Below are 22,821 nucleotides of genomic sequence, written 5' to 3'. Positions count from 1 at the left end.
CTAATTTAGATTTAGATTTATGTACGACATACACATAATGAAAGTGATCAATGACATAATTCATTAACTGATAGGAGTAAACCAAAATTAATTAAGATACATAGCTAATAATTCATGAAAGATCTAGAATGTAAGTAGTTTAACAAAAGTGATTAATATTCAATGAAAATGTACATCTAAAAGAACTACAATTAATTCTTTGAAAAAACATTGAACAATAGATAAACACTTAAAATAGCACTCTCTATTGTAATTATTATATATTGAATTCATTCAAAACAATAAGATCTGTAACTATAATTGAAATAATCTTAATTGTGTTAATGATCAATAACGTAAGAATCAAGAAGTTGATGGCCCGCCAACAGCCTCTACTCATTATACTAGCTTTTAATGCTTAACATTATCCTTAAAACAACCAAAAAAATATAAATAATTTTTCAAAGCTAATAATTTGGAAGCACCCAATATAAATCAGAGACGATTTGGTTCAGCACTAGTATAGTTTTCATAGAAGTTTGTAGAAAAATGGGGAATCTCAATTCTTTTTATATTCAAAAAGCTGATCATGAAAAAATCTGAGCGCGGCAAAATATTTTTTCTAGTTAAATAATATAATACCATGATCATATTGAGTAACAATATCTACAAACAATTTTCATTTGAATAAACAATATAGTAACCAAGGTAGCTTCAATCATAATGGACATTATTGATAATTGACATATATTTGTAGGATCCAATTAGAACAATATATAGAAACTTGTGCAAAAGTCTTTTGATTATTGATGTGTATCACGTCTACAATTTGGTTTTAAATTAAATGATTAAATAATTGTGTATTTTGATATACTATAGTTATCAATATAACAAGTATCATATGGTAATTGTGCATCAATAATGTTGTCAATGAATCAACTTAATATTACTGATATAATTAAATATCTCAATTAATGATCACAATTGAATATCATCAATGGAAAAAAACATTAATTTAGTGGATTATTCAAAGATTTGCTTGTACAGAGCTGTATTACAGATTTTAAACCAGTTGAATACTTCATGTCAAAATTGAAATTCATGTTAGAAGTTTTGTGGAAAAGTGGGAAAATGAACCCTTTTTATATTGTTTTGGCTCAGCGGCTAATTTTACAATATCTATATTTAAGCTACAATCATTCTGAATTCTAATTATAAAAAACAACAATTATTGATATATGTGAAACAATTGACGAAGATCATAAGCTGAATCAATTATTCAATATCAATTGAATTATCATACATTTATAAAAGATTATCAACTATATATAACTTTAACCGCGTAAATAGTTATCAAAATCCCCAAACGATGTTGGTTGCTTTAATCTTCATTTCATATTAACGAAGACGAATATAATCATGTTGTTCATATTTGAAGGTACACAAGATCCATCAAATTATTCATAAATGAATGCACAAGAACCTGCGGCCAGCTCAACACAAATTTCAACTTAATAGAGTCTAATGGGTGCATATCTAATAAATACTGATCGATTTAATGTATATGGAAGTTGAATTAAAGATAACTTATTTTAAAGGAAATGATATCTCAAGATCTTTGTACAATCGAATGATACACAAAAATGAAATGATTGTCAGCGGCTAATGTTTATAAAGCTATATATTATTATATAACTACGTCATTGTATAATAATTCAAAAATATATCTCAATAGAAGAATCAACAACTGATTTCTAAAGAGTAAATGGTTGTATATTGAACTGTTAATAAACCAAATTCATGATCATGAACAACTAAGTTCAATCATTATATGGAATATATAGCTAATTGTATTCAAAGAACTTACTATGAATTAAAAACACCAATAGAAATGATGATGCATGATTCAATTAGTTAGCTTGCATTGGTTTTCCAGAAATATTAAGTTGGCTTAGATACTACCTGATTTATATTCTTTCTGTAATTTGTTTCTTAATAGAACAATAGAACGTTCAATGTATACCATGATATGAAAAATTTGGGGGAAATTGGTAGTCTTTTTATATAATTTCAAGATTTTATGATATTGGCGGCTAATTTTTCTAGCTGATCTTCTAAAGTCGATCAAAAAATTATCAAAATTGCTCCATGTGTTTCCATAACAAGACATGTATAAATCAATTAAGATTATCGACTAGTAGTACTACAATTGACCTCGATATTCCAAAAACATAATCTCAATTAAAGAATCATTAATGTTGATCTTAAAAGAGTAATTTGTATATTAAACCAATTCTTCACCAACATGATATTGAAATGTCATAATATCAATTATTTAATAAAGTGGTTGAAATCAATCTATGCACAGATAGATCAGCTTAAAATGTGAAAGATCAGTGAAGTTGAAACAGTTGATGAAACATAAATATACGCCTTAGAGCTGACTATTTAGAAACGGAAAAGTAGGTCAACCCAGAAAATGTTCGAATCTGAATTAACCACAATGCACTGAAATGCAAATTGACTTTTTAAAAGAAATGGTGAAGGAAAGAGAGTTGAAGTGAATATCAATTATTAAAGATCAATAAGAAGAAATTCATGAGTTTTTATATTATAAGTTCAGCGGTTAATTTAATTGATTACTTTTGTGGAATCACAAAAGCAGATCTTTTTATAGTAATTTGAGTATATAGGAATATAGAACTAAATAGCTGCTCTTATGTAAATAACGAATCAAAGTACTAGACCTAAAGTTTTACAACAATGTTACGTTTTATTTATGGATGTATGAAAAGATTCTACGATTCATTTGAAAAAAGTTTAAACAATAGATAAACACTTTGTGTAGCGCTCTATTGTAAACATTATGTATTGAAATCATTTAAAACAATATGGTATATGTAACTATAATTGTAATAATGATCAATATTAAAACACTAGCTCTAGTGCTCTAGTTGGAGAGGACAAGTTAGAGAAAATACTGCTCAAAATCTTATAAAATTGTCCAAAATGCAACACTAAGTTAGATCTTAAGCTATCAGATCAAGTACACTATTCTTGTATCACATTCTTGTCAGGAGAAATATATTACAACATGGTTTTCATAAAAGTTTGTTAAAAAAGGGATCGAAATTTGGAAACTAGTTTCAACTCCTTTTATATTGTTGAAAAAAATTAACCCCACCGGCGCCTAAAATTTCCACTAGCTGTAATATTAACCACTACAAACAATTTATTTAAAACAATCAAACATCAATAGATTATAATCATAAAGATAATTATAAATTGATTTGCATATATTTATAGATCCAATTTCACAAGTTTCATATATTAAATTGATATATATTGATCAGATTGGTAGTCATGAACATAAGCTTTCAATATAAATGGAAATGTGCAGAATCCAGATAAAGCAATAAGAGTAAACTTTCACAGACCCTTACTTCAAAGTACCTTCAAGATCTTTATAGATTTTATAAACGCTCGAATGTCAAATTCAAGTTGTAAATATAATAAAAAATTGGAAATTGAACCCTTTTTATATTGTTTTGGCTCAGCGGCTAATTAAAATTACATTAATATATTAAAGTTAAACTACAATCATTCTGATCAACTAAATTTTAAAAACAACAATTATTGATATATATATGTGAAAAAAGATCATTATAATCAATTGCTCAATATATCAATTAATTATCATGTACATTTAATAAGATTATCAACTATATATAACATTAACTGCGTAAATAGTCATCAAAATCCTCAAACGATGGTGGTTGCTTTAATATTCTTCATTTTATATCAATGAAGACCCGAATATAACCATGGTGGTGTTTTAGCTCAATATCAAATTATCTGTAAATTTGGGTCCAGAAAAGAAAAATTTGACACATATTTCAAATGAATATAATCTAATGGGTGCTGATGATAATTTTAAAGGTCGATTTAATAATATGGAAGATAAGTTAAAGACAAAATTTATAAAAGGAAATGATATCTCAAGATCTTTGTGCACAATCGAATAATACACAAAAATGAAATTATAATTGTCAGCGGCTAATTAATATCAGATCTATGTCTACGTCATTGTATGATAATTTATTTGAAATATATCTCAATAGAAGAATCAACAACTGATTTCTAAAGAGTAATTGTATATTGAACTATTGAATATAAACCAAAATGATGATGAACAATTAAGAAATCATATTATAATATGGAATATATATAGTGAGTAATTTTGGAAATATATATAAAGAAGATGTAGTCCCGACTCCCTATATAATTATCACCAACCAAAAAAGCGTAATATTCATAATATTATAATAGCAACTCTTTGGAACTGTTAAATTATCAATGATATATAATTAAAGTTGATAATACCATAATAAAAAAAGGAAAATTGATGTCTTTTTATATATTTCAAGAAGTTTTACCTTGGCGGCTAATCTTTTTTGTATATGGAGATGTACACAAAGATGGTACTTTGAGCTATATGATTCTATACACACTACTATCTTAAAGTGGATCATGTATAGTATACTATGGATATGGTGACATAACAAATATTTGTTCAGTATTCAATTGATCTAAGTATCTACTTTATAACTCAATACTCAAAAATGATATCAATAGAAGATACTTGACGTTTGTGAAAGCATTCTATTGATAATAATGTATATTAAATCCATGATTATAACAACATGATCACTGAAATTTGATTCTAAATCATAATTGGAATAACTTGGATATATTTTGTAGATTCTATGGTTCAGAACTTATATTTATTTCAAAACATATTGGGTTCTTTTTATATTATAATATTACAAAATGTAGTTTGTGCGCTTAATTTGAAGATCAGTTTGGTCATATTAATATATACTAGTACGTCTACAATATAATATAGCTGCTCATTTCAAAAACATATAAACATAACCTCAATAAAAGAATCAATAATGTTGATCTTTAATGAGTAATTTGTATATTAAACCAATTCTCCATCAACATGATATTGAAATGTCATATCAATTATTGAATAAAGTGGTTGAAATCAATTCATGAACTTGGTATAAACAAATTGTAACTATACTTAGAGCTGAATTTAGAAATTGAAATGCTGGTAATAATTTAAAGCTGTTCGAATCTGAAAACCACAATGCTGAAATACAAATTGACTTTTTAAAAGAAATGGTGAAGGAAAGAGAGTTGAAGTGAATATCAATTATTGAAGATCAATAAGATATTCGTAAGTTTTTATATTATAAGTTCAGCGGTTAATTTAAATGATTACTTTTGTGGTATCACAAAAACATGTCGGATCACTTATTAGTAATATGAGTATATAGGAATATAGAATTGAATAGTACTTGTGTAATTGAAGGATCAAAGTATACTCTGGATCAGAAGTTCTACTACAATGTTACGTTTTATATATAGATGTATGAAAAATCTCTACGAAATTCATTTGAAAAAAGTTTAAACAATAGATAAACACTTAACATAGCACTGTCTATTGTAATTATGATGTATTGAATTCATTTAGAACAATTTGGTATATATAATTATAAATATTGAAACAATGATCAATATCAAGAATTATGAATAGTGAACCAAACATATTCACTATTTTCAGCGAACTAATTGATCATAGAGATCTTTCAGCTTCAATCCCACGATAGTTTCTTCAAGAGAACAGTGAAAATCAAGATACAGGTGATGGTCAAGAGTAAATTGTTTTTGTAAAAGAATAATTAATTGTAAAGAAAAGGGAGAACTTCAAATCTTTTTATATTCAAAAAGAAGTACACAATTAATCTCAGCGGCTAATAATCAGTCGACTTCTAATCTTGTACCAAATTACCATCAAATACAAATTATAAACTACATTAAACAATTCATTTGGAAAAACAATCAAAATCAATAGTTAACAATCATAAAGATCATTAAATTGATTTGCATATATTCATAGATCCAATTATAACAATATATAAGAAACTTGTGAAAGTTTTGTAATCATTGATATATTGATCATGGAATATTATATGGTACTGTTACTGATCAATCAAATATCAAAACAAGACTAGAAGCGCAGCTACTGGTTAATATTCACATCTATTAGTAGAGTTCTGCTCAGACACAAAAATACCCAGGCCTTGATCACCAAAATGTACAGATCAAATTCAAAATAGCAGATCATTGTTAAACGGAATTTGAACCTTCAATTCAGTTTTTTATATATGTTCACAATAATGGCGGTTAATTCAAATGACACAAAAACAATTTATATACAATCTCTACAATATTATCAATAAATTGTATAAACGTTAAAAATGAAATATTTAGACAAAACTATAGATATAAACCTTCTAATGATTCATCAACTTTAGTCTTCATTACACTTTCTTTAGCTTTAACAAAATCATCATTTGTAACCTTCATTCTTCTTTCTCTAAGTGCAAGTAAACCAGCTTCTGTTGTTATAGCTTTAACTTCTGCACCACTTAATTCATCTTTAGCACTTATAATATTTTCAACATCAATATCTTCACTTAATGTCATTTTTCTTGTATGAATTTCAAAAATTTTCTTTAAATTTTCTGAATCTGGTGGAGGGAAATGAATTTTTCTATCTATACGACCTGGTCTAATTAATGCTGGATCTAAAGTTTCAATTGCATTTGTTGCCATCAACACTTTAATATCACCTCTATCATCAAACCCATCTAATTGATTTAATAATTCCAACATTGTTCTTTGAATTTCCTTTTCACCTGATGATTGGGAATCATATCTTTTTGTACCAACTGCATCAATTTCATCAATGAAAACAATTGCTGGTGCATTATCTGCAGCTAATTTAAATAATGAGCGAACTAATTTAGGACCTTCACCTGCATATTTTTGAATTAATTCTGAACCAACCATTCTAATAAATGTAGCAGAAGTTGAATTTGCAACAGCTTTTGCTAATAAAGTTTTACCTGTACCTGGAGAACCATAAAGAATAACACCTTTTGGAGGATGAATACCCATTTCACTATATAATTCTGGATGAGTTAAAGGTAATTCAACAGCTTCTTTAACTTCTTTAATTTGAGTTTCTAACCCACCAATATCTGCATAAGTTTCAGTTGGTGCAACGTTAATCTTCATTGTATTTACTAAAGGATCTGCATCATCTTCCAAAACACCAACAATTGATACTGTCTTGTTATGTAAAAGAACTGAACAACCAGGTTCTAATAATTCTTTATCAACAAATGATAAAATTGATACATAATATTCTGGACCTGAACTTGAACTAACAATTGCATGATCATCATCAATAATTTCTTCTAAAGTACCAACAGTCATTGGAGAACCTCTAACTTCTTCTACACGGTCTCTTTCTTCATTTTGTTTTTTTTCAAAAGGTTTTAAATTTTCAATACTTGCAACATATTCTTGTTCAATTAATAAATGATCATGTATACGTTGAGTTTTTAATAATTTTAATTTTGAACGATTTCTTGGGAAAACATCTGGTAATTTTTCTGCTGTTGATGGACCTCCTTTCCGTTTCTTTCTTCCTATTTTAGTTTTAACTGGTGCTTCATATTTTGGTTTTTTATTTTTTTGATCTTTCTTCTTTCTATCGCCACCAGGTAATCCTGAAGCTCCTTGACCCTAAAAAAGTGGATTGTTAGTATGAATCTCAGGAAAAAAAACACAGCACAAGATCATCAATTGACATCAATGACAATGATCTCATCAATAACATACCATTTTAAATGATTCTTTGTTCTAAATTGATTTAAAATTGTTACTTCTTGTTTTATAGATTTCAATAGATTTTGATTTTGATTTTTGACATTTTTGGCCACCAAAATTAAAAACATCAAAATTCGCGGAAAACCAGAAATGGTAAGGAACACAAACTTGCAATGGGCACTACACATATAACCAAAAATTTTAAATTCCATAAATTTCCAGTATTAATTTCTAGTTCATTTCTTCATTATTTTCATTATATAACTATACAAAAATTATTCATTGAAGCACCATCATGAAGTTTCTTCTTGGGGAATTCCCGAGGTTTTTTATCACCAGTATATTCTAAAACCATATATACCAATTTTTTAGCTTCATTATATTTAATCAATTCATAACCTAATGAATTAATAATCTTTATGAAATGATTTTTATCACAATATCTTGAATTTGTTATACAACTCAGGGGAAGCACAAAAAATACTAGTGGGTTTTGAGAAGGATCATCTTTTATAAGAAAATGTTCAAATTTTTGTAACATATTACCTCGATCTTTTGGAGTTGAAACAAAATTCAAGACTAATGAACATGAAATTATATTAAACCTTTCTTTATTATCTTTGGGTATTGATATTTCCATGAAATCTTGCTTTGTTATACCAGGTTCATTTGAATTTAAATCAATTCTTGTTGTTTCACAATATTTTGATATAATGTTTTTAGTTGATAATGAACCAATTTCTAATGCTTTTAATTTTGTATCTTTCAATTCTGGCATGACTTCAAACAACCATTTTGAAGAATCACTCCCTCTATTAGTTTCTTGTCCATGAATAGATGCAATTTGATATTTGGAAAGACCACCTTTCTCCACGATTTCATAATTAATTTTGGATAAAATTATTAATAAATTTGTTTTGGATGTTTCATTACTAACTTTTAATAATTCGGATTCTGTGGGTATTTCTTTTATATCTTTTAATTTATAATGTTTCTGAATATTCTCATCATTGATCTGTGTTGATCCTAGTTCTGATAGTTTCTTATATATTATCTCTTTTTTATTTAATAATAAATGATATCTTCGTATAATTTTCCTTGTATTGGCTGGTTTAATTGATGGTTTTGTGAAAGTTTTACCGGTGATTGATCTATTTTTTTTCAAGAACCCTGTAGATTTGGCCATTTTGAAACTATTGAAATCAAAATTTACTCTTTCTTAAAGGAAATTTGGTTCTTTTTATACTTTTTTAAAATGGGTTTTCGAATGATCGCATAATAAAACTTGTAAATATTTTTTTTTGCATGGTGATTACATAACCGATGAGCTTCTGGAAAAATTTATTATATAGGAAAATTTATATTTTGATTTGTTTACTTTGAAATATAATAAACAAGTGAAGAACCAGGTTTAATAAAATGGTTTCTAATCAACTAAAGAAACAAATTCTTGCAAAGAGAAAAGGTTTATCTAATAAAAATAAGATTTCCAAACCAACTTTAAAGAAGAAATCAAAATCAAAATCAAAATCACCAAAAGTTCCAAAAAATCAAGAAAAAGAAGTTATTGAAGGTGGTGATCAATTAAGATGGAAAAATGTTGAAATTCCTGATACTTTAGATGATTTTGGTGGTCTTTATGGATTAGAAGAAATTGATGGTGTTGGTGTTAAAGTCGTCGATGGGAAAGTTCAATTCATTACTAAGGAAGATAATGTTAAAAATGCTGAAGATGAGGAAGAAGTTGATGATAAAGATCCTTTTGATAAAGATAATGATGTTTCAATGGATGAAGATGAAGATGATGAAAAGAAAGATGGAGAAGAAGATGAAGAAAAAGAAGATGAAAACGAAGAAGATGTCGACGACAACGAAGAAGAAGAAGAACCAAAACCTATTGAAAAAAAATCAAAGCCTGTTAAACAAGAACAAAAATCCAAAGAGAATTCTAAACTTGAAGGTTTTGGTAAAATCTCAAACAATTTAAACTTTGAAGAAATTGAATTACCAGAAGAAGAGGCAGATTTACCAGCTTGGTCAAATTTAGATTTATCAACATATACATTACAAGGTCTTTCCCATTTAAATTTTACAAAACCAACACCAATTCAAAAAAAATGTATCCCTATTTGTTCAGAAGGTAATGATATTATCGGTAAGGCATCAACAGGTTCAGGTAAAACTTTAGCCTATGGTATTCCAATTTTAGAAAGATTAGTATCTTTAAAAGATCCAAAATTCCCAGCTGGTGTTATATTCACACCAACAAGAGAATTAGCTCATCAAGTTGTTGATCATTTAAATAAAATTTCAAAATTTTTCCCATCCCATCAAAGTTCTATATTAAGTTTAACTGGTGGTCTTTCAATTCAAAAACAAGAAAGAATTTTAAAATATGAAAATTCTGGTCAAATTATTGTTGCTACCCCGGGGAGATTCTTAGAATTAATTGAAAGAAATGGTGAATTTGCTAAAAAAGTTTCAAATTTAGAAATTTTAGTACTTGATGAAGCTGATAGATTATTACAAGATGGTCATTTTGATGAATTTGAACAAATTTTAAAAATTTTATCAACAAATCGTACAAAACAAGATAAATGGCAATCATTAGTCTTTTCTGCAACTTTTGCAGTTGAATTATTTTCAAAATTAGTTCATCAAGGTTATAAACCAAAAGATGAACCTTCAAAATTAGATGAACGTGAACAAATTATTAAAATTTTAAATGAAAAGATTAAATTTTCCAAGAAACCAGAATTTATTGATTTAAATCCAAATCAAAAATTAGCTAATGAAATTACCGAAACTATGGTTGAATGTTTACCAGCAGAACGTGATTTATATCTTTATTATTTCCTTTTAATGTATCCTGGTACTACATTAGTTTTCACAAATGCAATTGATTCTGTCAAGAGATTAGTTCCATATTTAAATAATTTAAAAATTCCAACATTTGCTATACATTCATCAATGCTTCAAAAACAACGTTTAAATAGTATTGAAAAATTTAAAGAATCTGTTTCTAAGAATTCAGATCCAAATAAACCAATTGTTTTAATCGCTTCAGATGTTGCAGCAAGAGGCTTAGATATCCCTGGGATCCAACATGTTATTCATTATCATTTACCAAGAAGTGCAGATGTTTATATTCATCGTTCTGGTAGAACTGCAAGAAGTGGTATGGAAGGTATTTCAGTTATGATTTGTTCACCACAAGAAGCAAGTGGACCTTTAAGAAATTTAAGAAAAGCTTTATCAAATGATAAAACTAAATTTAAAGGTAAATCTACTAAAAAATGGACTAAAGATGTTGAAAGATTACCAATTGAAAGTGATATTGTTAATCAATTAAGAGAAAGATCTGTATTAGCTTCACAATTGGCTGATAATGAAGTTTCAACAAAATCTTTAACTAAAGAGGATAGTTGGTTAAAACAAGCTGCAGAGGATTTAGATATTGATATGAGTGATATGGAAGAAGATGAAATTTTGAAAAAAAATAGAAGTAAAAAAGAAAATAAAAGATTATCATCAAATGAAATATCAAAAAAGAAGTATGAATTATCAGGATTATTATCACAAAATATAAGGAAAGATTTAAGAAAAAGTTATCTTACTGGTGGTTTAATTAATTTAGCTGATTCAATTGCTAAAGGTATTGGACATGGTAATATTATTGGACATGATAAAGTTGATGCATTACAACAATTGAAAACTAATAAAAAGAATAAAAATAAAAAGAAATAGAGAATACATAGAGTTATATATAGTAAATACAATGTTTATGAATATAATATGCAAATTGTAATTGAAAATTATTACATTCTATTATACAAAAACAAACTTTTAAAAATCATTTTGGGTCATGGATCAGGGGGTCATAAAAGATTAAATGAAATCTTCATCATCATCAAAATATTCATCATCAGAAGATTCATCAACCAATTGTTCGAAATTCAAAGCATAACGTAAAAGTGCACCAATACCACCAAAACCTCTAACGAATTGAGCACCTTCACTTGATCTATCAGTAATGAATTCTAAAGTTGCACCAAAATTTTTATAAGATTCAGCTAACCATTCTAATAAAACTTGTTCAGAAACTAATTCCATTTCTGTACCGGTGTTCTTATCAATGTTAAAAGTTTGATCTTCTTGTTCTGGTGAAGCATGAACAATAACTTCATTACCTTCAGAATCTTTATAAGTATAACGTACAACATCTAAATTTTCATAGACAATAACAGTTTCACATGAACCAGCTTCCAAAGCTTTTAATGTATCTTCAACACCATAACAAAATTTACCAGTATCTTGAGAAATTTCATCGAAATAATGTGTAATTAATTTCTTTTCTTGGATAAATTTAACATTTGCTAAAGATTCTGCAGATAATTCAATAGCTTGATTAAAACCATTTTCACCACCATAAGAAATATCAACAATTTTAACAATTTTAGATTGTAATCTATTATCAAATAAATCAGACTTTGATAATTCAGTTTTAAAATCAGCAGAACCAGCTAAAACTAAACCATTAACATTAACTTTATCATTTGTAATAAAACATTGTACAGCAACTTCAGCAACTTTACGAACATAATTATGTCTTTTTTCTTCTCTCAATCTTGAGAAACGTAAAGCAGATTGACCACCTCTACCATGTTTTTTTGGTAAATCAACAGTAAATTTTGTTATAATAGTTCTTGTATTACCAGATAATAACCCGAAAAGAGACCCATTACCATCCATAACGATAAATCCATAGTTATCATCACTTTCTAATAATTCAGATAAAGCTTCAGTATGGAATTTATTATCACAAAGATATAATTTAGTATTAATTGGTTTAAAAGGTTCAAAATCAATATTTAATTTTTTTTCTTTACCTTCTTCAGTTATAACATCACCACAATAAAGAACTAACCCATTTGGTGGAACCTTTGTATATAATTTTAATTTTTGTTGAGTAGAAGTGATTGCAGACAAGACAGATAATCTATTAACTCTTGATTTAATATTTGAAGCAGTACCATATTCATCAGTTAATAATTTTTGATAAAATGAAATTTGAGATTTTGGTGGTATAATTAAAGAAATCATTGAAGTACCATTACCTCTTGCTAATTCCAAGGATTTAATCAATTTCTTGACTTTCCATATTTCAATGTTTTTTTGAGCATCATCAGCTTGTTGATCCATCTTGAAAATTAATATTTAAGTGGATTTGTTATCAAAGTTGATCAAGTTGTCTATTTAATACTAGTGCTTTTTTGGACCTTTTTTTGATTTTTTTTTTGACTTTTTCAGTGCAATCGAAAAAAAAAAATTTGAAAATGAGAATATTTTGGTACTGGAATTTACACAGAGAGATGAGTGTTGACTATGGGTGTGTGGGTAAAAATGGGTACCAAAATACATAGATTTATGAATTTGAAGGGTAAACTATACTGAAAAGAGTACGGAAAAGCATAAATATGATAGAAAACACTTAATATAATACTATGCTTCTTTTTCCTGGTTGAAATCTCATCATTTAACACCTTTTTAATGGGATTTTAGTTAAAACAATCACGTGAGCTCTGCCATTTCAAGCCGTGTCTTTTATTTTTTGCGCGAATTTAATATTTTTCTTAAAATTCGCGAATTGAAATCCACGGTTATCGGGTTAATTTTAATTAAATAAACGTACTTGAATAAAACATCAACAATTGGAATATTTCATATTGCTGTTTGTTAATCTAGCTGAGACGTTTGGTTGTTAAGGGTGTTTATTCATAATGGCCCTCAAGTCAAGAAACCTGTTCCATAGAAATAAGAAAACAGTAGATCAAAATCAAGATTCTGATTCTGATTCAGTTAGTGAAGATGAAACTCCAATTATAAAGAAGGAAAAATCAAGAAGACCAAAAGAAAATAATTTTACTCAACAAAAATTAAAAGCTATTCATCCTATAATAACACCAAAATATGTTATTCCATTATTTTTAATTCTTGCAGTGATATTCATACCATTAGGCGCTGGTATGCTTTATGGTTCTTATAAAGTTGAAGATTTAACAATAGATTATACTGAATGTGATTCACAATCAAATTCATTTGAAACTATACCTGATGATAAATTTGAAGCTAATTTTAAAAATGAATTTTCAACAGCTCCAAAATGGAAATATTCAAAAAATTCATCATCAGAAGCTACAGATGAACAAGGAATTTGTAATTTACAATTTACAATACCAAATGATATTGGACCAGCTGTGTTTTTATTATATAGATTAGAAAATTTTTATGCAAATCATCGTCGTTTTGCAAGATCATATAGTGAAGATCAATTAAATGGTGAAGATGCAAGTATTAAAATTATTAAAGATACAGTGGGACAAAATTGTGAACCTTTAAGTTTAGATGAAAATGGTAAAAGAATTTATCCATGTGGATTAATTGCAAATTCATTTTTCAATGACACTTTTAAAGGTTTAAGTTCTAGTGATGGTAGTGATTATGAAATGACAAATAAAGGTATTGCATGGGCTACAAATAAAAATCGTTTTAAAAAAACTAAATATAAAGCATCAGAAATTGTTCCACCACCAAATTGGAAAAAAATGTATCCAGATGGTTATACTGATGATAATATTCCAGATATTTCTAAATGGTCAGAATTTCAAAATTGGATGCAAATACCTGGTTTATCAACTTTTAGTAAATTAGTTTTAAGAAATGATGATGAAGTCTTGAAAGCTGGTACTTATGAAGTTGAAATTGGTATGAATTGGCCCGTTAAGGAATTTAATGGTAAAAAATCCATTTATTTAACTACAAGATCTGTTATTGGAGGTCGTAATCCATTCTTGGGGATTGCATGGATTGTTGCTGGTGGGATTTGTTTAATTTTAAGTATTGTTTTCTTAATTATTAACCTTGTTGTTCCACGTAAAATGGGGGATGTTTCATTATTAAGTTGGAACCAACAACCAGTGAAGTTAGAGGAAGATAACTAGACAATACAACAACCATTAAAACCAATTTAAACCAATTTTATGACTCAATTTATCAAGTTTATATTTGTATATTACATAATTTTTATAGTGTACATTACGTAATCCATATTTCAACCGGATCTCGATTATTTCCATATTCGTATTTGTTCCGAGGGCTTTGTTTTTATTTTGTAAACAATAAATTTGACATGAAACGGAAATTTGAAATTGTTAGCAAAATCAATCAATTCATAACCAATTTTCATTCGTTTAAAGAGGCAAGAAGGTGCTGGTATCATAGTTCTTACGTTGGTTGAGGCTGGGACTCAGGTTATACAAGAAAAAACGGGATCAAAAGACCCAATCTTAGGTTTTTTTAGACTGGCTGATCTCAGATAGCGCTATACTTGCTGGGTATATCATGGCTTCAAATTTGTTCAAGAATGAATATCTTCACCGGTTCAAAGAAGAAGACAGTGAGATTGAAGAACTATCACGTATAGAGGAAAATGAACTGCTGCAATCGCCCAAGTTTAAGAAATTACAATCATCTTCACCACCAAGATCAAATTCTGGTTCACCACAAAAATATAATAATAATATCAATAATTCATTTGAAAATATCCCCATTTTAAACTATGTGCCCAATGGTGAAATACCTCAAACACCTACAAAACCTAGGAATAGAAATAATCTAAAATCAAGATCTTCTGTTCCACAATTATCTTCACAACAACCTCAAAGATTTAATTTTAATACACCAACAAAAATTGATCCATTAGTACCCAAGGCTTCAAATTCAAAAGTTTCATTAACACCAGCTCAAAGATTTGAGAAAAAACCTGGTAAATTATTTTCATCAAGGGATATTTTATCATCTTATGAATTTAAAGAAACTATTGGTCGTGGTGCTTTTGCTAATGTTTATAGAGCTATTAATAAAATTACAAATGATGAAGTTGCTATAAAGGAAATTTTTATTGAAGATGATGATAATATACTGGAATTAATGTGTGAAATTGATTTATTGAAAATTTTAAAACATAAAAATATTGTTAAATATCATGGATTTATCAAAAATGATAAAAAATTATTAATTTTTCTAGAATATTGTTCTGGTGGGTCCCTTAGAACTTTATATAAAAAACAAGGTCCATTAAGTGAAAAACAAGTTGCTAAATACCTTGTACAAGTCTTGGAAGGTTTAAAATATTTACATAGTCAAGGTGTCGTTCATAGAGATGTTAAAGCTGCAAATATCTTATTAACTTCCAAAGGTGATATAAAATTAACAGATTTTGGTGTTTCCACAAAAGTTTCTTCAAATACTATTAAAACTTATTCAATTGCAGGTACACCAAATTGGATGGCACCTGAAATTATTTCCATGGATGGTACTTCAACTGCATCTGATATTTGGTCATTAGGTGCAACTATAGTGGAATTATTAACTGGTGAACCATTATATTCTCATTTAAATGAAATGGCTGCATTACATGCTATAGTAACTGATGATTCACCACCAATACCAACTTTCATATCAGAACTTTGTAAAGATTTTATTATGAAGTGTTTTGCCAAACAACCAAATGAAAGAATTTCTGCTAAAGAATTATTTAATCATCCATGGTTAACCAAGTTTAATAAGAAGAATAAATCCAAATCAAATGCATCATCAATAACTTCTTCATCATCATTAGAAAGGAAACCATCAATTAATGAATTTAATTCAATTAAGAGATCCACCATCAGCAAAAATTTCTTACCTTTAGATATGCATTCTACTTTTAAACATTCTGAACATGATTTAAATACATTCATTGATAATAAACTTAGTAATGAATTTGATACTTTAGATTTAAATGGAACAAGCTCAACATTATCAAGTCCAATTACATCAAATCCAATTACAAATCCATCTAATGGTGTTTCATTATTTAGACCTTTAGAACAAGATGGATTTATATTATCTGCACAGAAACTAAAGAAAAAACTAAAATTGAATCCATTAGATATAATTACATTAAAAGATATAATAAGGAAATTAGATAATGATACTATAGATTCATTAGAATTAATTAATGATGGGTTCATTTATCAATTGAGTTTCACAATAAATCAATATATCCAAGAATTTGATTCAATTATAGAAATTTTTATAATGTTGTCTAAATTAATTATTAAATTACCTGATATTTCCACAATAATTAATAATTCTGGTATAATAGGTTCATCTAAAAATTTAATAACTAAAGAAACACCTTCCATGTTAAGAAATCAAATCGTTGAATTTTTAAATACAATTTTCGATATTGATGAAAATTCATTAATTATATTTATTCAAACTGGTGGATTATTTGAAAGTTTAAACCTGTTAGAGGAAGATTTTAAATTAGATCCAAATTTACCCATATTTACAATTAGAACAATAAGGAAATCTTTCCAAATTTCCCCAGGTAAAATACCCAAAGATTTAATAACTTTCACAATTTTCAATACACCAAATACGATTGATTGGATTGGAATTTTTTTGATGGTATTCTCTCAATCAAATCATACATCGGCAATTAATGATGTTGTTTCTATTATATCAGAATTACATTCAAATAATAATAATGTTGATTCATCAGTTTTCAAACCAATGTTTTTAAATTCAATTTTTAAAATATTTGATAAATTATCTAATGATAATCAATTTAAAATTTTGGTTTTTCTGAAAAAATTAAATTTAAATGAAATTTCTTCAAATGTTAACATTTTGAAATTCTTGATTAATTCATTAGATAAACAACAAAGTAAAAAATCACCAAGATATGATTTCATCAATTTAATTTGTTCAATGATTTTCAGTTGTTGTCATTTAAACCCAGAAAATCAATTAACTATAATCAAATATAAAGTATTCCCAATATTCTATAACTTGATTATTAATTTACAAATTAAATTATGTTTTGAATTTATTTTCCCCTTAGTTTGTGAATTATCATTTAATCAATCCTTAATTAAATTTTTACAAATTTCAAAATTTGAAATATTGGATATATATATCAATTCTTTGAATGATCCTGTTTGGAAGGCTAATTCATTAGATTCAATTGTGGGGATTTATGAAAGATTAGGTCATGATGAATCAATTATAGAAAAAATTATGAATTATGATGATACAATAATTGGAAGTTTTATGGATAAGAATTGTTTGAATTTTGAATTATATTTAGAAAGATTCATTAAATTATTAAATTCATATCAAATTTCTAAATCAATCAATCAACTAAGGTTTCAATTATTCAATAATGTTCAATTTTTAGAAAATATTTTCTACAAAATTAATTTTTACCAAAATGATTTAGTTATAAGATTAAATCTTTTTAAATTATTGAAAGTTTTATCAGAAAAGGCTAATGAGGAGTCTTATAATGGAACTTCCCAAATCTTACAAAAGAAACTTGTTGAAATTAAGCCAACAAAATCATTATTAATTGATAAAATAATTGATGAAATATTATCATCATCTTAACAACAACAACAGCATATAGTTCAATGAACCAATGAATTTTTAATGTATGAACGTTTATAGCATTTATGAGTATATATATTCCTATAATTATAACTAGCTGTAGATGACTTTATGAAAATACTTGATAAATTCAAATAAATCAAAAATTAAAAGTTTATATAAAATCTATCGGAATTATGTATATACGCCAATTTCTTCAAACACATTTCCGACGCGATGAGCTTTTGAAAAAAAGTGTGAGAACCAAAAAATTTTTTTTACTGTACTTAGATTTTTTTAAATAAATATTAAGTACCCATACTTTATATAGAGATATTTAAAGGTATAATTAGTCTTAAAGATCATATTATATAATGGGTGTCACTAATAAGGGAACCAAACGTTCTTCTGTTCCAGCTTCTAAACCTGTTGTTAAGAAGTCTAAGTTTAATAATAAGAGATCAAGTAAAGTTGAAAGTGAATCTGAAGAATCTGAACAATCTGAACAAGATGATTCAGTTTCTGAAAGTGAAGATGAATTAGATCAATCTAGTGAAGATGAATTGGATCAATCTAGTGAAGATGAATTAGATCAAGATGAAATTAAAATCGGATCAGATAGTGATGATGATTTAGAAGATGAAGAAGATGAAGAAGATAAAGAAAAAGAAAGAGATCCAAATAAACAAACTTCAAAAGAACAACATGCTGAACAAAGAAAAACTTTAGCTGAAAGAAAATTACAAAGAAAATCAGGTGCTCAAGTTCAACATATTAAATCATTATGGGAAAAATTAAGAGTTAAAAATCCTCCATTACCAAAAGAAATTCGTGATAAATTATGTGATGAAGTATGGAATTTATCAAAAGATGTTATTAAAGATTTAGTTATGAAACATGATGCTTCAAGAGTTGTTCAAACTTTAGTTAAATATAGTTCTAAGGAAAGAAGAGAAGCTATTTGTAATGCATTGAAAAAACATTATTATGAATTAGCTACAAGTTCTTATGGTAAATATTTATTAGTTAAATTATTACATTATGGTTCAAAAGAATCAAGAACTTTAATTTTGGATGAATTACATGGTAAATTAAGAAAATTAATGAGACATAGAGAAGGTGCTTATGTTGTTGAAGATTTATATACATTATATGCATCAAATGAACAAAAAAAACAAATGATTAGAGAATTTTGGGGTGCAGAATATGCAGTTTTCAAAGATAGTGGTAAAGGTAAAAACATTAAGGAAATTTGTGATGAAAATGTTGAAAAAAGAACTTTAATTGCTAAAAATTTATCAGGTACTATAACTGCTTCAGTTGAAAAAGGTTCAACTGGGTTCCAAATTTTACATGCAGCAATGAAAGAATATATTCAAATTATTAATGATGATGAAGTTCGTGAATTTATTGAATTATTACATGAACAATTTGCTGAATTGATTCATACACCTGAAGGTGCCGAAGTTGCATGTAATTTAATTGCTAGAGCTAATGCAAAAGAAAGAAAACAAATTGTTAGATCATTAAAAGATCATGCAATGAATTTAATTAAGAATGAATATGGTAATTTAGTTGTTATAACATTATTTTTAACAGTTGATGATACTGTTTTAGTTTCCAAAGCATTATTTGGTGAATATATTGAAGAATTGCATAATTTAATTACTGATAAATATTCAAGAAGACCTTTCTTATATTTATTAAATGGATTAGATGGTAGATTTTTTTCACCATCTATTCAAAAAGAATTAAAACATTATATTGAATTATCAAAAGAAACTTCTAAAAAACCAAATGATCAAAGAAAACAAGAATTATTAGAAAAAATTTCAACTTCTTTTTATAAAAGTATAATAAATCATTCATTAGAAATTTTAAATGAAAATATTGGATCTCAATTCATTGGTGAAGTATTTTTAAGTAATGCACCAGCTGATGAATCATTAAAACAAGAAGCCATTACAAGTATTATTGATTCATTTAAAGGTGATATTAATGATGAAGAACATCCAGTTAATAAACCATTTTCAGTTAGATTATTAAAATCATTAATTCAAGGTGGTAGATGGGATCCAAAAACTAAGAGTGTTAAAAAAGTTGAAGTTTCAGGATTAGGTTCATCATTTGCAGAAAATTTTTATAATGAAGTTATTGGAAATGATTTAGAATCATGGATCTTGAATAAAAATCTTTCATTTATTATTGTGGCAATTTATGAATCAATTGAAGATCAAAAATCTTCAAGGTTTATTAAAGATTTGAAAAAATTGAAAAAAATTGTTAAAAAAGCTGATGATGATAATAAAGGTGCTCAATTATTAGCTAAAATTGCTGAATTTTGAGTAATATAAAAGTAATTATGGTTTTTTAGAGTTGTATAATAATGATTGTATATTACATTTTGATGGAGATGAATATATAATTCCATCATGTTTAGTTTTAATTGTAGTATGGAATATTCATGAGTTTATAGGTAAGTCGGAAATCAAAAATATAGTCACGTGTTGAAATTCGATAAATTATAAATGAATTGAAAGAAAACTAGACAATAATCAGTTATGAAATGGTATATCAAATGTCTATCTTTTCCACTTCTTATTGTTCCCCATTCTTCACAAAAACACCAGCTATATTACTTTATCGATTGATTTATATCAAATTTAAATTCCGACCACATATATATGAGGTTTTCACCAGGGTTTAAAAAAATGGAGTTTAAAAAAATACAAAATTGATAAAGCCACGCACAGAAACTTTCAATTTTAACGATCGATAAATCTTGTAGGTGAATAGACGAAAGGTCCCAACTTTAGGGTTATATTACACAACTAAAAATAAGTCAATTATGACTGAAAATGAGATTCTCTACAAGAGAAATATCTGAAATTTTATACTGTAGTATTTTTTTTAATTTTAGCTGGATGTTCGCCGTTATATTGATTTTTTTTCAAAGCGGTGACATTAGATTATAATAAGGCAATGTCACCGAGTTTGAAGTAAAAAAATTGTTCAAGTTTGAAAAAATGTTCGCGAAAAATCGGTACGGGAAGTATTTTTTTAAACTCGGAATTATTTCAAACTCTGGTGAAAACCTCAATAAATTCAATAATTCGCGTAATTTTTTTGTTTACATTTCAAAAACACAAATCATAATTAAAAACATCAACATCAACATCAACTTTAACGCCATCAACACCATCAACAAAACCATTCATATCATCATTCATATCACATTCAGAATCAAAGTATATATCAATAGGTCATGTTGGTTGATATATTAGAATGGAATGGAGTTGCCACTTGGTCATGGGATGTTCCCTCAGAAGAAGTTTGTGGTATTTGTCGAGTTTCATTTGATGCAACATGTTCAAATTGTAAAATACCAGGAGATCAATGTCCATTAGTTGTTGGTGAATGTACACATAGGTTTCATATGCATTGTATTGTGAAATGGTTAGAGATTGAAACTTCAAAAAATCTTTGTCCAATGTGTAGAAGATCATTTAAAGCTGTTCATGGTGAAAAACAATTAGGTGGTTCTCAAGTTCTTTCATATATTGAATCATTTAATTTTGAAGGATGATAGGTGTTTTTTGGGGTGCTTTCTAATAGGTTATGAAATTGCTATTCGAATACTTTGGTTTCATTGGGGATATTATACTAGCAGGTTTTTGTTATGTTTTACAAATGATTCTTACAAATGATTACCAAATTATCATATCTATCACTATATTCACTATCACTGCTCAATTAAGATTAAATTTTCGCAATTAAATAATGGAAATTACTCAAGTTGGTTTAAGATCCATAATTGCAAGACTGCACCTGTTCCTTTTGAAAGGGTAGATCAGGATTCGACGGGATGTATCATGTACTATGTTTGTTTTTTACGCAAAAATTAAGATTTAATAAGATCCAATAAACTGATTCAAATGAGGTCCAAACTAATTACAAAGAAACGGGTTTAATTATGTTTAAAAACTTGGTTGTTGATCATTTTTTATGTTTTCTTTTTGTTTTCGTTAATCATCGGCTTCTCTTCCGTGTTTTTTTGGAATCTGGATTGACATATAAATAGAAATCTCCATTTTAATGTAAATCAATGTAAGGATTTTTAAACTTAAACGTAAGTTGTAACCAACAAAGTTAAGTAAAGTTTAAATAAGTTTAAGAGGCTAAGCCACTTTATAACTTGTAAATCATGAAATTCGATCTAATTGTGATACGTTCACAAATTCAAATGTATAGGCCGGTATATTATCGCCTATCTCAAGTTCTAGAAGACTTTTAAATAATAAAAGGTGTTCTTTAAGGCGGCTAACCAAAGAATAGAGCAGTTAACAAACAAATAACATCAATGGATACTTAAAGATCATAATTAGCTATAGATTATGTATATAAATACAATATACCATCAAAGATTACATACCTTCATGGGTTAGATCATGGATCTCTTTTAGTACCTTCTAGTCCTTAATTAATTTAAAAGTTGAACGCGTGTTCTTTTTTTTTAGAAAGCCTTCAAAAAAGTTAAACTTAAATTTCCTGCCAAAGATCTTCCTTACATTTATGCACAAAATTTGAAATCTTAAGTTTAAAATTTAAGTTCCTGGC

At 27.1% G+C, this 22,821-nt stretch overlaps 6 protein-coding genes across 6 annotated transcripts; 5 read left to right on the top strand and 1 right to left on the bottom strand.

Moving 5' to 3' along the window:
- Window positions 1-9,147: 9,147 nt before the first annotated feature.
- MAK5 (ATP-dependent RNA helicase) lies at window positions 9,148-11,475 on the top strand (the record flags this gene model as incomplete). Its single annotated transcript, XM_011274256.1, has 1 exon — window positions 9,148-11,475. One exon carries the CDS (start codon window positions 9,148-9,150, stop codon window positions 11,473-11,475), a length of 2,328 nt encoding a protein of 775 aa, XP_011272558.1.
- Window positions 11,476-11,616: 141 nt separating this feature from the next.
- Window positions 11,617-12,930, bottom strand: SUP45 (translation termination factor eRF1; the record flags this gene model as incomplete). The annotated part of the gene is made up of 1 exon (XM_011274255.1): window positions 11,617-12,930. One exon carries the CDS (start codon window positions 12,928-12,930, stop codon window positions 11,617-11,619), a length of 1,314 nt encoding a protein of 437 aa, XP_011272557.1.
- Window positions 12,931-13,508: 578 nt separating this feature from the next.
- LEM3 (Lem3p) lies at window positions 13,509-14,729 on the top strand (the record flags this gene model as incomplete). The annotated part of the gene is made up of 1 exon (XM_011274254.1): window positions 13,509-14,729. The coding sequence occupies one exon, from the start codon at window positions 13,509-13,511 to the stop codon at window positions 14,727-14,729; it is 1,221 nt and encodes a 406-aa protein (XP_011272556.1).
- Window positions 14,730-15,129: 400 nt separating this feature from the next.
- Window positions 15,130-18,225, top strand: BN7_5169 (serine/threonine-protein kinase; the record flags this gene model as incomplete). The annotated part of the gene is made up of 1 exon (XM_011274253.1): window positions 15,130-18,225. One exon carries the CDS (start codon window positions 15,130-15,132, stop codon window positions 18,223-18,225), a length of 3,096 nt encoding a protein of 1,031 aa, XP_011272555.1.
- A 353-nt stretch (window positions 18,226-18,578) lies between these two features.
- On the top strand, window positions 18,579-20,549 carry PUF6 (Puf6p; the record flags this gene model as incomplete). The annotated part of the gene is made up of 1 exon (XM_011274252.1): window positions 18,579-20,549. One exon carries the CDS (start codon window positions 18,579-18,581, stop codon window positions 20,547-20,549), a length of 1,971 nt encoding a protein of 656 aa, XP_011272554.1.
- A 920-nt stretch (window positions 20,550-21,469) lies between these two features.
- APC11 (anaphase promoting complex subunit 11) lies at window positions 21,470-21,790 on the top strand (the record flags this gene model as incomplete). The annotated part of the gene is made up of 1 exon (XM_011274251.1): window positions 21,470-21,790. One exon carries the CDS (start codon window positions 21,470-21,472, stop codon window positions 21,788-21,790), a length of 321 nt encoding a protein of 106 aa, XP_011272553.1.
- Between the last annotated feature and the right edge of the window lie 1,031 nt (window positions 21,791-22,821).

Source organism: Wickerhamomyces ciferrii, contig 00201 (assembly GCF_000313485.1).
Source record: "Wickerhamomyces ciferrii WGS project CAIF00000000 data, strain NRRL Y-1031 F-60-10, contig 00201, whole genome shotgun sequence".
In the NCBI taxonomy this organism is placed as follows: Eukaryota; Fungi; Ascomycota; class Saccharomycetes; order Phaffomycetales; family Wickerhamomycetaceae; genus Hansenula; species Hansenula ciferrii.
The sequence above is the reverse complement of the archived record's forward strand: the minus strand, read 5'-3'. Positions and strand labels throughout refer to the sequence as shown.